At 39.5% G+C, this 13,571-nt stretch overlaps 1 protein-coding gene across 6 annotated transcripts in view; it reads left to right on the forward strand.

Annotated features, from left to right (window-relative positions):
* The window catches only part of C10H19orf12 (chromosome 10 C19orf12 homolog), a 59,532-nt gene that overhangs the window by 20,205 nt on the left and 25,756 nt on the right, over window positions 1-13,571 (forward strand). For 2 of the 6 annotated variants that reach the window (XR_011143322.1, XR_011143323.1), the window contains exons 6-8: window positions 4,693-4,788; window positions 5,620-5,737; window positions 7,199-7,356. The exons of 2 other annotated variants lie outside the window; for them this stretch is intronic. Coding sequence is in view for 2 of the 4 variants with exons in the window: in XM_068956193.1 (XP_068812294.1) it covers window positions 4,693-4,883 (191 nt within the window). In the remaining 2 variants the exon portion in view is untranslated. Of the gene's footprint in view, window positions 1-4,692; window positions 5,922-7,198; window positions 7,357-13,571 lie in introns of those variants that run through there. 2 more of the 6 variants (XM_068956193.1, XM_068956195.1) reach the window with 1 other exon arrangement.

Here is a 13,571-nt window from a genome sequence, read left to right on the forward strand (position 1 = left end):
GAAAAAATGTCAGTCTCGGTCTTGTTCCACTTCTGGGTCCAAAGAACAAAATGAATCAGAGTTGGCAGCCGGAATGAAGTACACACATAAATTTTCCGTTTGAATTTGTGCTATGAAGCAAGAATATGAGGATCATGGGTTCATGTTGCTCAGGTCACAGGAATTTGAGACGTTAGCAAGCCATCTCTCAAGAAGGCTGTTGACTTAAAATGGTTAAGAGAAGAACTTGAAAATCATTATTGCAGGGCATAAGGAAATGACAGATTAGGCATATCTATGTTGGCAGATTCTTAAAAGGAATCAGATCTACAGTATAAAAAGTTGGTGTTGACGTGAGTGAAATTTTGCATTTCACGAATTTATGCAGTACTGGAAGTGCTGTATTACGATGATGCACACAATTGGGCACCTTTCATCACACTGCAAAGCATCTCTTGAAAGCAGAACCAGAAAGACGGATGAGATTTTTGTCATGTCTTTTTTACAGCTTTGTTGTGCAGTAATGCAGAAGTCTTTTTGTCTTTGCATCAGTGTGTTAAATTGACTGATTTGTGATGGGGTATGGGAAACGAGTGTTTCCCTGTCAAGCCAGAGAACTATGTTCAGTAGGGTTTTGCTTGTAGTTTGTGTTACTACCTTCTCGTAGGCAACTATCAATGTTACTCTTGACAGCAACTGGCAGCCTTTGCTCTTACAGTGAGCAGTGACCTTCCTATAGAAAACAGCTGGCTTCGGCATGTGTGCCAAGGCACCATTGCTCATGGGAGCAGGAGATCTAAAAATCTTAATGCTGCCTTCAAGTCATTAAGGAGCAGGAATTGTAGCTGAGCATTTTGAATTGCAATTAATTTATTTAACAGACCATATTTCCATTTAAGAGGTTATATGACTTTGTTCCAGTTTGTTACGCTGTGAAAAGGTTCTTTGATTGGAGAGTGTGAATATGTCGGGTTTGCTGCTTGAGTATAAATGCTTTCAGCTTAAATTCCCGGTTCAAATCCGGTCCATATTAAGATGACCAAAGCCTTTGTATAATGACTGCCTGGTTATCGGTATAAACAAAGTGAATGGTCTCAGCTGAGTAACTAGAGAACATCACAAAAACCAGCAGCTGGCTATGACTGTCACCTCATTTGTAATTGCTCATACAAGGGGCATCAGGACTGATTTGCCCTCCCGTGCTTTGATGGTCTGGTTAAGTCAAAACAGAGGCTACTGCCTTTGCAGTACCTTCCTATAGATAAAACAGGAGATGCAAGTCTCTGATCTGTACTTTTCGTAAACCTGAGATTTAATGACAGGAAAGAAGTCCTTTGAATTTAAAAACTGAAATGTGTTACAGTGGAGTATTACCATAAACATAGTGTTGTGTACGGTACAGTGATTGCTGCATATGAAAAAGCTGTTAAAGGAGAGTAGTCGAGCAAGTTATTGGCCCAGTGGTGCTTATTTTTACACTGCTCTTTGCCATTGTTTTCAAGCTAGGAGCATTTGGCCTTTATTTCATGTAACTTATGCATACCATAGTTCAAATGCTTTCATTGTGCTTTGCAACCAAGCACTGTTTCATTTGATTTTATTAAAGACATGTCTGCAGACGTACTGTCACAAGAAAGAGCGCAGTGCCCTCTAGTTACAGTTTACTGAAGTAGAGAAATGTGCAAGTTCCGTAAACGCTGGGATCTAGTTGCTTCAGCATCACAAAATTGTCACCTTTTCTCTCTGCGTCAAAAAATATTGTCAGAGGAAGAAAGCTGGAAAAGATTTAAACAAGGGGCTCTATGTTTAGAGACATCTAACAATGACGGCACGTCACCGTGCAGAAGCATATCTCACTGCTGTTGCTTTATTTTCTTTTACAAGTTAGAATTTGCATTAACAAAGCCAATAGACAAGTCATTTTATACTAATCAACTTTAGGCCTTGATATGTTTGGGAATGACTTAAAAGTAATTTCTGCAGCATACTTAACTAGGTAACCTAGGTTTATTGTAGATGGGGTACTCCTATTGCCATCCTTCACGTGTGCTGTCTGAATAAAACTCAAGCACAGGAAGAGCTGCGTGTGGACAGCATGTCACGTATGGATCGCAGTAGGCGCTAGATAGCTTGCTGTATAGGGAAGCTTTGGGGTTTTTGATAGATTCATATCAGTCTCAGGTTTCCTTGTTGCAGTCTTTGCCCAATAGAGCTATGCTATTGTCTTACACCCTTGAGATCAGGCTCTGTTTAATAATTTGGTTCTTTGTTTTTCCTGCTGATGGGAAATAATTATGAAACAACTACCTGCTAATGTGTCTTACGCCTTGTCATAAAAACAAAGATTGACTTGGAACGCAGTCCCTCTGGGAATGCAGTAAAACGCTGGTGCACAAATCTGTGGTCAGTTGTAGCACCTTAATTATGGATCTGTGTAAAGCAGATCTGATATTCCTAAGAGTACATAAATACTTTAAAATTCTGATTTTTCTAGAACAGGATTTCATTAACAGTACTATAAAGAACCAAAAAAAGAATTATTTTGTTGTAAAAAGGACAACTATCAGACAATTAAAATATGCATGGAAATAACCATTGCTTTTAATCATGTGTGTGATCCAGGTTTTTTTTTTTTTAAATTCTCTGTAAAGAGTGCGTTGCATGGTTCTATTCTTTTGTGTTCAACCGTTTGCAGCAAATGGTTATTGTTCCTAGACAGAGAAACAGTAGGATATGTGACCTAAAAAGAGTTCTAGTTTAACTGATCCCCTTTCTCCAGTGAAGCAGAAAGTTGATAAATAATTAGTCTTTCCTGAAGCATAATTAATAAGTTTGGCATCTGATGAAACTTTAAATATAAACAGTGTTTTGGAGCACTTTTGTATGTTACATGCATGCTTTCCCGAGTTGCCTCAAGCTTTAACCATCTTACGTCAGCTTATTATCCCACTTACAACAATTTGTATGTTTTTAAAGGTTAGAAATAATGTCTCACAACATTTCTTCAAGGAAGCAGTGAAGCACCCAAGAGTCACAGGAGTGACTCTTAGGATGGCCAGTTTGAAAGGGAAGAGTGAGAAGGGTGCTTAGTAGCTCTTGAATTGGCCCTCCCCGCCCCCCGGAGCTGGTACTGACTTAAATTCTTTGGAAAATACTGCCTGTTCTTTATCCCTGGGGAACCTTTCCATGGTCCAAAAAGCCACCCCCTTTTGTTTTCAGTCTAAAAATGTTGGTTACCTTGACTGAGCTGGGTGTCAGTTCCTGTACAGGAGGCTTCTTCGGCATGCTTGCACTTCACAGCAAGCGTGGTCACCTGAGCCGCTGAGTGAAATCCACCCCTTTGCGTGAGGGATGGAAGAGAGTAAAATAGTGTGTGAGCCGTGTTTTGATGTTTCACCCATTTGTCCTTGTGGAACCAGGTAAAGGGCCAGAGGATGGAAAAACACCTACTATGTCTAGAAAAAACAATCTTTGTCTTTTTTGCTCCATTGCAATTTATAGAAAGAGAAGTCGTCTTTATCGATACTGTCTTCTTGTTTTCCAGTAAACTAACTGGAGCTTATCAGTGTAGTCTGTATGACCACTGCTTGCTTTCCTACTTCCAGGTCCCCTGAAATTTACTGTGAAGTAGAGAGCATGTTCCTATCCCTTTCCATGTGAATAAGGCCCTTTTCTGCTTCTTCACTGAAGATATTCTGCTAAATAACCATATAGCATAAATTCAGCAGAGAGACCTGGCAGGAATATACACCAGGCCAACTACCATTATTGTGATTTAAACTGATAACTGAAGAACTGTAATGAGCACAGCCCTACTGGATAGTTCTGCCACTCTTAATCTCACCACATGCTTGCGAAAAAGAATCTGAGCCAATATAATAAATGCAAACAAGAATGGCATCTTGCTCTTGTTTCTCTATTTTGATTACTTCATAGGAAGATTTTTCAGGGGTTATTCAGTTCTTTTAAGGTGAAAGGAAATTGAGAAGCAGTTAAAAATCCCCAGGAGGCAGGGTGACTCCAGCAGGAGTAAATCTTCTGTTAAGGCAATGGACCTCTTTTGCCTGGAATCTGTACCAGGCGCTACTGCAATACAAACAGTAAAACATAGCTCCTTTCCATGTGTGTGTAGTACTGTAAATACAACGGAGCCTCTAAGCATGATGGTAATAGTCACCTAAAGTAAGAGAGTCCAGGATACAGCAAAACCATGCTAGTCCTGCTGTGCAAAGACTTCCTGGATCCAGCATCTCTTCTTTCCAGGGACATGGGAGGAGAATCAATCTTTGAAGGAATGTGGTTGAATGCAGTGTATTCTCTGCCAGCTGATCTTGCTGGACCCTGGTCCCCTGAGAAAAAAGAGGGATTACAGCTATGGGATTTTTAGACCCACCTTTCCATAGCACTGAAACCATCCTCTTGATATGTGGCCAGCAATATTATTTTGCAGCCTTTCACACAATGACAGAATGCAAGGCAAAATGGTATTGTGTTAACGGTTGCTCAAAGCTAAAGGTCATTTCTCTAGAGAAGTTGTTTCATCCTCTAGTAGAAGTAAGAAAGCCATGATCAAGAGTTTCTTGACACTTACCTTTCTTTATTGTTGGAAAACCGCATAAGTTGGAGCAAGTTAAAATAGCCTCGATAGAACTTTGAAGACTGGACAGAGGAGATCAGAGGACTTAACCCTAATACTGATTTTCTTCACTTCAGAGGTTAAACAGGCTGTGAAGATTCCTGTGCTGATTGGGTCTGGAGTGACTCTGGAGAATGTGAGGAATTACTTGGATGCAAATGCCCTAATAATTGGTTCGTATTTCAAGAAAGAAGGTTACTGGGCAAATGGTGTTGATTCTGACCAAGTAAAGAAATTTATGGATCACATAAGAGAACTGAGCGGATGAAGTTGTTAGCAAGCAGTGTTTTTTGTCTGTGTGTATACAAGTGGCGTTTGATACATTGTACAGAATTAAAACACAAATGTGCACTGGAACGGCTAATAACATTAAATGAAAATGCACATCATCTCCGTAGCTAGTTGGGAAACCAGATGACACTTTAAAATAAACTGATGTTCGTTTCTAGGCAGCATATTTCTGTGGCACTCAAATCCACAAAGCCAAACTCTCTGAAGGCTTGCGTAATGTATTCCCTACTATAAGTAAAATGCTTATGGAGGTTAAGGATTTGTAGTAAATATTCATCATGGGATGAGCTGAGTTTTCTTTCACATGTGAGTACAATAGGACACCCTAAGTTTATAGCAAACAGCATTGTAAATTGGACAAGTTAATTAGCCTTTCAGTTTCCCCATCTGTAAAATGATGATAATAGTACCTACAGCACAGGGGGGTTGTAAGACATAATGAATGAATGAATGTACAGCACTTTCATCCCCTCAAATGAAGGGCTCTATTAAAGTTCAAGATCATTATTTTTTCATTAGAATTGTGCATTTATTAGAAAAATGTAGTAATTGTATACCATACAAAAATTTAAGATAATTGGGAAATTGATTTACTTACAATACTTATTAGAGAATAAATGTAAATATTTAATTACATTTTAAGTAGAGTTGGAATTTAGTCAAAATGTTTTCACAAAAATTTTTTTTAATAAAGGTTTATTGCTATTTTTCAGCAAGCTCCTACAGCTGTGTACCTCTCCAGACTAGTATTAGGGATGTTAAAAACTGCCAGGTTCCTTCGTGTACACACAGGTGTAATTACGATGGAAGCTTTTCTACAAAAACTGACAGGTAAATACAGGTTTTCATTTTTCCTGTAAAACGTGGGGAAAAATATGACAAGTCTGACCATGTATACTATAAGAGATTGCACTTCAATTTGTTCTTTTAGCTCTAAGGAAGTTTTTTTTTTTTTTAAAAAAAAAAGCAATGTCTGTTGTGTCATGGATGAATAAAGTATGGGCATATGTTTTCATTCCTTGGGACTGTGAGCTAAATTTGTCCTGTGGGATCTCTCTCTCTTTCCTTGACAACTATACATCAGGCTTCTGTTGAGCCTAATAAAAGTTACATTTTATATATCAATATTTTTTGTGTCAGCTAGCAGATTGCCCCTCTTCCTCTGAACAAAAGATACATTCTCCTTCCAAAGGCAGAAATAGATTTTTCAGAAAATTTAGTTTCGTTAACGTAAGGATGATACGAAAACATCTCAGCCTGAGATTATCTTCTCCTCGGGTGCTGTTTCTCTGGACTAGTCTGCCTGCCCCCTGGCTGCCATCAGAAGTAGACAGATATCTCTGGCCTCCTGGAAAACAGATTCTTCAGAGCCTGTGACAGCTTTGGTGTTCTGCTTACCTCCCTTTTCCTCCCGGGCAGACTGACAAAGTTTCAATGCATAGAAATCCTTTCAGGTGCCTGTTTGTTGTGGCTGACACTACTTTTTCCAAGTCCGTATTTACATAGGCATTTTAATCTGCCGTGTGTTTGCGCTTCCATCAAAAAATGTGGTTCCATCCCACCCTCTTGTCCCCACCGTTTCTCTTCTGACAGCACTAGCATTTGCGTTTCCTCATAGTGGTCAGGAGACGGATTGTAGCTGAAAGCTAAACCAGCCTTGTACCAGCCACACGCATAAAGATATTTAGTTAGATCATCTTCTTCTTCATTCCATTTCCAGCTCTCACTTGAAGCTGCAGGTATAGGCAGTACAGAAATATTTGAGGATCTTAAAGACGCTTTCTGAATCTTCTTTTTCTTGCATCTATTCACCCTCTGCATGTTTTGATATAAATATATCTGGCAGGTAAAGCATTGATCTGATTTATTCTCTAAGTTCTTAGCCTAAATATTGAGTTCCTTGACCTCTTTATTGTGGAGGGGAAAAAACAATGAAATAAAAAAGAATGAATTTAGATATTAGTAGTATCAATGTGTTTAAATCAGTACATATTTTTCACCTTTGTGTGTTCAGGGCTATTTTCAGGCCTTTCACAAGTTGCATAAATCTTCAGTGCAATCAGGTATGGAAATATAATGATGATTGTACTGGCACATATTAGGTAAGAGAATTGTCACCAAGTTTGGAAGTTATTTTCAGTAAACCTATAAGCTGGAAAGGCTGCCCTGTGAGCGATGAGCACTAGTCAACACTAATGCCATAAGCAGAATAAACATTTTAAAGTAGTCAGTTGAAAGCTTTAACCAAAACACTGATAAGGATTGTTCAACAATGATAATCCTTTTTTAAAGGAATTGATTACAGTTGCCAGAAGTCACATTCATTACTACAAATGTGAAAATGTAGTGTGTTATAAACCAACACAAGAAACATGCTGATGTTCACATGCATCCTGACATCTCAGAAGTGACCGGGACTTCAGTGGACTTACATCTAAATAAAAGGGATGGTAAGTGAAAACTACTTCAACGCTATATATAAGGTGTAACTGAAATAATGTCATACACAGCAGTCTTTGTAAGACAAAACCCTAATGAGTTGGTGTCATGCTCAGAACATGCAGTGAATACCGTAGACAGCACCTTCACTCTACTAGTACTGCATTTTAGCACACCATTGTGCAACCCTTGCAGGAGGAACAAGCCTTAATTTGGATCTGTATTATTGAGTGTAAACTAACTGCAGAATTTAGGGACAAGAAGTAAAGGAAAGCTGATTTTAAAGCCTGGGAAGGTGGTTGATCGCCAACTGTTTATCATTCTTTATGCTAAAAGTATTTGTCTAGCAGCATTAAACATCTGCTTGGCTGTTTCACACAGATGCTGTAAATAGAATTTGACCTTTTGTTCAGAAAGTGTTTGAATATTTAATATAAAAATACTAAGTTATCAGAAAGGCTGTCTCTTTTGGGAAGAGTGTTCAGTTTTTATACAGCCCGAGTCCTTAAAGTACTTTGGAGCATGAATAACTTTAGAGCAGAACAAAGCAGGCAGTGCTAATGTGTAGAAACTCCAGAAGTAAATAACAGCTGTTCAAGAAGACTTCTATTAAATATGTATTAATTAAGTTGAAGTGCATCACTTAAATATGTGAAGAGATTATCTTGTGTTAATTTACATTAAAACACACAGCACTTGTTAGCCTCATTACAGTTTCCTGAGTGTATCCTAAGCTATCACCTCTTCCTACATTGAGCATTTTGTTGGGTGTTGATTACTTTCGATTTGCCCTTTTAAAATGTCAGATAGTGGCCTCCCTTTCTTGTTGGATCTCATCTTCGTCTCACATTTTGCTCTTGCGTAGTTACTATACATATTTGTGTCTGTTCTGCGCTGAATATAAGAAATGTAAGAATAGATTGTGAAAGTGTAATATTTGTTCCTCACAGCACAGTTCCCTTATGTGCCCACCTGTGCTTCATGTGTGGTTCTCGCTGTTAACTTATGAACAGGCAGTAAGAATATAAATATGTATTTGTGTAGCAAAATGAGTTCACACAAAGATTCAGTACCCCCTTTAGTGCAGAAAAGATACCTGGAAAAATGGGATCTGTTTAGTGGAATTACAAATAAGTCGTCAATGAACTTACCGATAATAAAAATAACAGTACTTTGTGGTTTAAGTCAATATATAAATCTTAAAACCCCTCACTCCATTCCTAAAACTTACATACTTTTATCCTGCACTGGAAGCAGGTAACTTGATGAAGTGCAGTCCCAGAAAGTCATGCTACCTAAAATTCCTGGCTCCCAGTTTTGAGTTTATCTACTAACATGTGCCTTTGCCATCTTACATCTGACTCCCATGAAAGAGCGCTGGTCAGCTCGCAGCACTTCAGATTTATCTAACTGAAGACTTAGAAATATTTTCCATCTCCTGGGCCTAGATATAGGTCACCAGTCATTTTCCGACTCTTTTCCAAAACACCGCCCCTTTTGTGTTGAAAAAATACCCATGGGCAAGACAGGAGGGGTGATGCATTCCACTAGGTCCCCCATCCGCAGAGCACACCAGCCGTGCAGTTTGGACACTGTCAGTGGAACCAAATTTTAGTGCAGTAGCCCTTACTTTCTTTATCATCATTAGTGACTTTTCCCTGGTCCTAATAGTATAGGGTTTTTTTTCCAACAAATTTCAGTGCTGGAACTACTTAAGCTTGTGAGAGTTACAAATAATTTTCAGAGATCATTTTCTTCCTTGTGTCATCTAGGTAGCCGATCCAGCTTTTAAGCCATTCTTTGTGGTACCAGCACATTATCCCATTATTTTGTCTCCCCAGACCCCTTGATTACAAGCTGGAGTCCAGTTCTTGTTTCCAGCACCTATTCGCACGAGCTCCTCACTGGGGGAAAACTGTAGAATGTAAAGGACTTGCAGGAAGGTTCTGGCAGAGCAGGAAAGGGGAAGAAAACCAAATATTTTGGCTGTAGCAAAATATTGAAGTCTGTGATAAATTGCTATGTTACATGATACTCTTGGGAGAAGTGAAAATGGGGATGTTTTTCCTTTTGACTTCAGATTGTTTCATCAGTTCAGTCCTGGGTTATGTTTCCAAGATCATCTCTGCTGGTATGAGTGCTTAGGGAGACATTTTTACTGAATGAAAGCTGAAGTTCTGTAGGATAACTGTGGCAGTAAGGGGTGATTTCTGTAGCAAATTCTACAGTTGGAATTCACAGCTCTGTGGTTTAGGAACAGATTTAGGCACAATGTATTTATCTTCAAAAAGAAACCATGAAAAGGTTTTCATTCCAAAACTTCTCTCACTCTCTGCATCTTTGCCCCTGGTATCCACGCAGCTCTCAATGTTTACTGTGCTGCAGCCATTTCTGCCCTATCAGCTGGAAGCTCTTCAGAGAAATAATTGTTTTGAGCTCGTGTTTAATGTTATAAGCACAGTGTCCTGGAACTGGCGTAATAAAGAACTCTTGGAACCTAGAAACGGAGCTTAGGAGCAGAACTATGTGTGTTCTTGTTCATAAGCATTTGCAGTGTGATTGCAAGGTGATCACAAATCTGTGAAACCTAAAGGATTTGTTGTTTGTTATCCTCTTTTTTTCAAAAAAGGTGGAGATTTGGGCTGAGATTTTCCTTTTGTGCCATGGTGCTTAATTGAATGTAACCCCCATACACACACTCCACTCTGGGCTCCCCGCAGCAGAAATGTCATCAGGAGTTAAAGTCCTTCAAAGATGTATTGAAGTAGGCTTCCTCCACAGAGGCATCAGGGCAACATACCCAACTAGTTCTTTGCTTTTATAAGAATTGGTTCTTGTACTGGGGCTTGCAATAAATTGTTCATGTTGAGGCATATGGAACTTGTATTCTTTTTTTTTTTTTTTTTTTTTTTTCCTACCCACTGACACTTGGTGGCAAGGATTATTTGAGCCTTTGAACACTTATTTTAGGGATAGAAAGCTTGTTTCTCATATAATGGCTGTTGAAGACCTACATTAAGTTTAATAACTTCAGTCAGTGTTCTCATATGATGAATGGGTAGGAATCTTCTATCACCAAGTCCGTACTTAAGTGCAAAAGTGTAAGTTAAGTGTGTAAAAGTAACTTTAAAGATCCTAGTTTGCCAAATCTTGTATGAGATTAAGCGTTGAAGATAGTAATTAAATTCAGAATTGTGTCACTTCATGCTGTAGTCACTATATTAGCTGTACCATTCTTATTTTGTGGGAAGGAATCCCAAATGCAACAGTAGACAAGGATGGAAAGAAGGCAGCATAGTAAGGACAAGAAAAGATGCTTAAGTTTCCCAGAGTTCCTGACTTGTTTTCTCTTCCAGCTTCCTGCTTTTTCATTTTGCCTCTCGAGCCTTTCTTGTGCATACACATAGATTATAGTATGCAGAAGACTAAGAATAAGCTGAAGGCAGAAACTGACTTAATGAAGACATTCTTGTGATAGAGAAAAGATTCTGTTGTCCACAGATGCACAAAGTAAAATAGAGAAGCAGCTGCCCTTAGAAAAGGAAGTAAAAGTAGAGATGAGCTCCACGTCATGATGCTTTAGTCAAGATCTGAAATGTTGAAAGCCTCTGCATGGGAGGGTCTGTACTTTGTAGAGGCAAATAACCAAAAGGAGGGGAAAAAAGAAAAAGCTTCTGCTGGAAAAATACTGTGAGAGTCACGTCTTAGATACTGTCTTGAAATGTATTGACTTTTTGTCAACTTTCAGCTGGAAAATGAGGATAAAAGGAAATTGCTTTCAACTATTGCTACGGGCGACAATATTTAAAATCAATCTCTTGTGAAAAACATCTGTTTCCTCAAGACCAAACTATAGAACAGAGGTATGGCCATGCTCTGTCATATTCCCAAGGAAGATCTGTAAAGGCACAAAGGCCCTCATCTCAGTTGTTTCCTCCTTTCGTCTGCAGGTAGATCTTTTTGGTTGGTTGGTTTCTCAGGAAGCCTTTGGGGGCAGAGACAGTCCAGAGGTGATGGAAGGAACAAATGCAGCAAGTGGGTGGGTAGGTGAGGAGTTAAGGTACAGCAATCAAGTGGAGGCTTCTCGGGTCACCTTGCCTGCAGAGTTAAGAAAGTAGGCATGTAGCAGGTCAGTAACATGGTTATCAAATTTACAGAGTACGTGCATCACACCCATGAAGTGGAGAGCAGTGGAACGTGGGTGAACCAGGATAGCCTATTCTAGTCCTTGCACTAGGCCCCATGCAAACAATGCTACAATTTTGCTGAGGCATTCTTGAGAGCAAATGAAGCCACTGATGTTTGGGCTGGGGAAACTATAGTCTGCAGTGCTTTTATGATAGTAATTTGAGAGCTTAAATAATTATATGATTAATATTCCAATTGCATACTGAAAACCTGCAAGTTTCAGGAAAGAATTCTCTCTTACACAGCCTTGATCAAATAGCTAAATACTATAGGATTCCTCTGAAGCACTAGCCATGGCTGCAGCAGTGTTCCTGATGAAATAGATCAGTGGCCCAATCTGCTTTGACAACTCCTGTGTAACTAAAAATAGGAAAAATAGAAGAGAGAATTTGTAGGACTGGTAGTGGCTTATATTTTTCAATAATTTATCAAGATTCGAGAGCACAGATTTCCTTTGGGAAATATTAGTTCTTAGGTTTACAAAGTGTCTCAGTTGTAAATACCCATAAAAATGACAATTTGGTAGGTCGTATTTATTCTTAAGCGGGTCAAAGGACATTAGTGTATTCCTAGTGTATAAATCTGTCAAGTACAGAATTTCTTTATGCTCCCAAATCACAAAAGCGCCTCTTGCAGTCAAGGAGAGAATGTCACATTATTGCCAATCAAGGACAACAAGCAAACATATCGATCTCTACCCAATAACTTTTGCCCTGCTCGCCAAGTTTTTATCACTGAAACTGGACACATCAAGGGATTAGATTTAATATGTACATACAGTGCCGATTTATTACAGGAGGAGAAATACAGTCTGGCCTTACTCCTAGCTCAATATTTTAGCACTTATTTTATACCTTGCTTGGAAGCTTGCTATGATTTTTCCTACGGACAAGGTGCACAACTTTCAGATATCCCTGGATATGCACAAATCTTCAGCTGGCGTAGGTACGTCAAGGGTTATATGTGTATGGGCATCTTGCATTTGGTGATCTTTCAGTCTTGAGTCTAGATTTTAAGAGTTTCATTTATTCATGTAGAAGTCTGTAGGCAGGTTGCTGTTAGTTTCAGAGCAACATAACAAAGGATGTTTATGGGGGAGAGGAGAGGCAAGGCTGGAGGGCATATAGCTGCAGAAGGTCTGGATGTGGCATGCTGAGCCTGGTCTAAAGATGCACTGGCCTTCATCTCATCTCTGGAGCTGTGTATGTAAAGCCTTATATAAAACAGCTGTTTACCAGTCACAGATACTGGAATGCTGCAGTGTGCTAGCATAGTCCTTCCTCGCTCTCTCTCCTGTTGATGAAGCTTTGTATTTTTTGGTCTCTTTTTGTTGATAATTGCAGATCACGGTAGAGGATTTGGCCCATCTTGCACGTACAGCATCTTTGCGCTCTCACATGGCTTAGGGTAGAGATGCCATTTTAAACTCCATGGTGTGAGCAATGAATTACTCTTTGGAAGGCAAGCACATCTACAAAACTGAAGGGAAAGACATCCACCACAGAATTATAGAGGTTGGAAGGAAGCTCATCTAGTCTAGCTCCCCTGCTCAAAGCAGAGTAAACTGTAGCAGGTTGCTCAGGATTTTGTCCAGTCACGTTTTGAGCATCTCCAAGGATGGAGACTCCACAACCTCTCTGGGCAACCTGTTCCAGTGTTTCAGGGTTCAAGGACAAGCTACTGGGTTGAAAACCATAGGCCATGTAAATTAACAAAAGCAGGTATCTGCTGAATTTCATTTATGTTAAATACGTAAAGGGAATATAGTAGAGAGTAGCCAGCTCTCTCTTGTTACTGTATGATTTTAAGTCCTGCTGGTTTTTTTTATGTCTGCGCAAAAGACATCAGTGCTTCTTAAGAGTGGGGTGACCCCTCATTGGAATAAATGGATATGGAAGTAGCCCATGGATTTCCTTCTCATGCTCATGATGCGGTGGAGAGAGCTGGGAAGGCCCCAGGCCCCTCTGCATTATTTCTTGATGGAGTAGGCAGAGGGACTTGCATAGACTTTCCCCAGATGTGTCCTTGCCCAGCCAGA

Source organism: Struthio camelus, chromosome 10 (genome assembly GCF_040807025.1).
Source record: "Struthio camelus isolate bStrCam1 chromosome 10, bStrCam1.hap1, whole genome shotgun sequence".
In the NCBI taxonomy this organism is placed as follows: domain Eukaryota; kingdom Metazoa; phylum Chordata; class Aves; order Struthioniformes; family Struthionidae; genus Struthio; species Struthio camelus.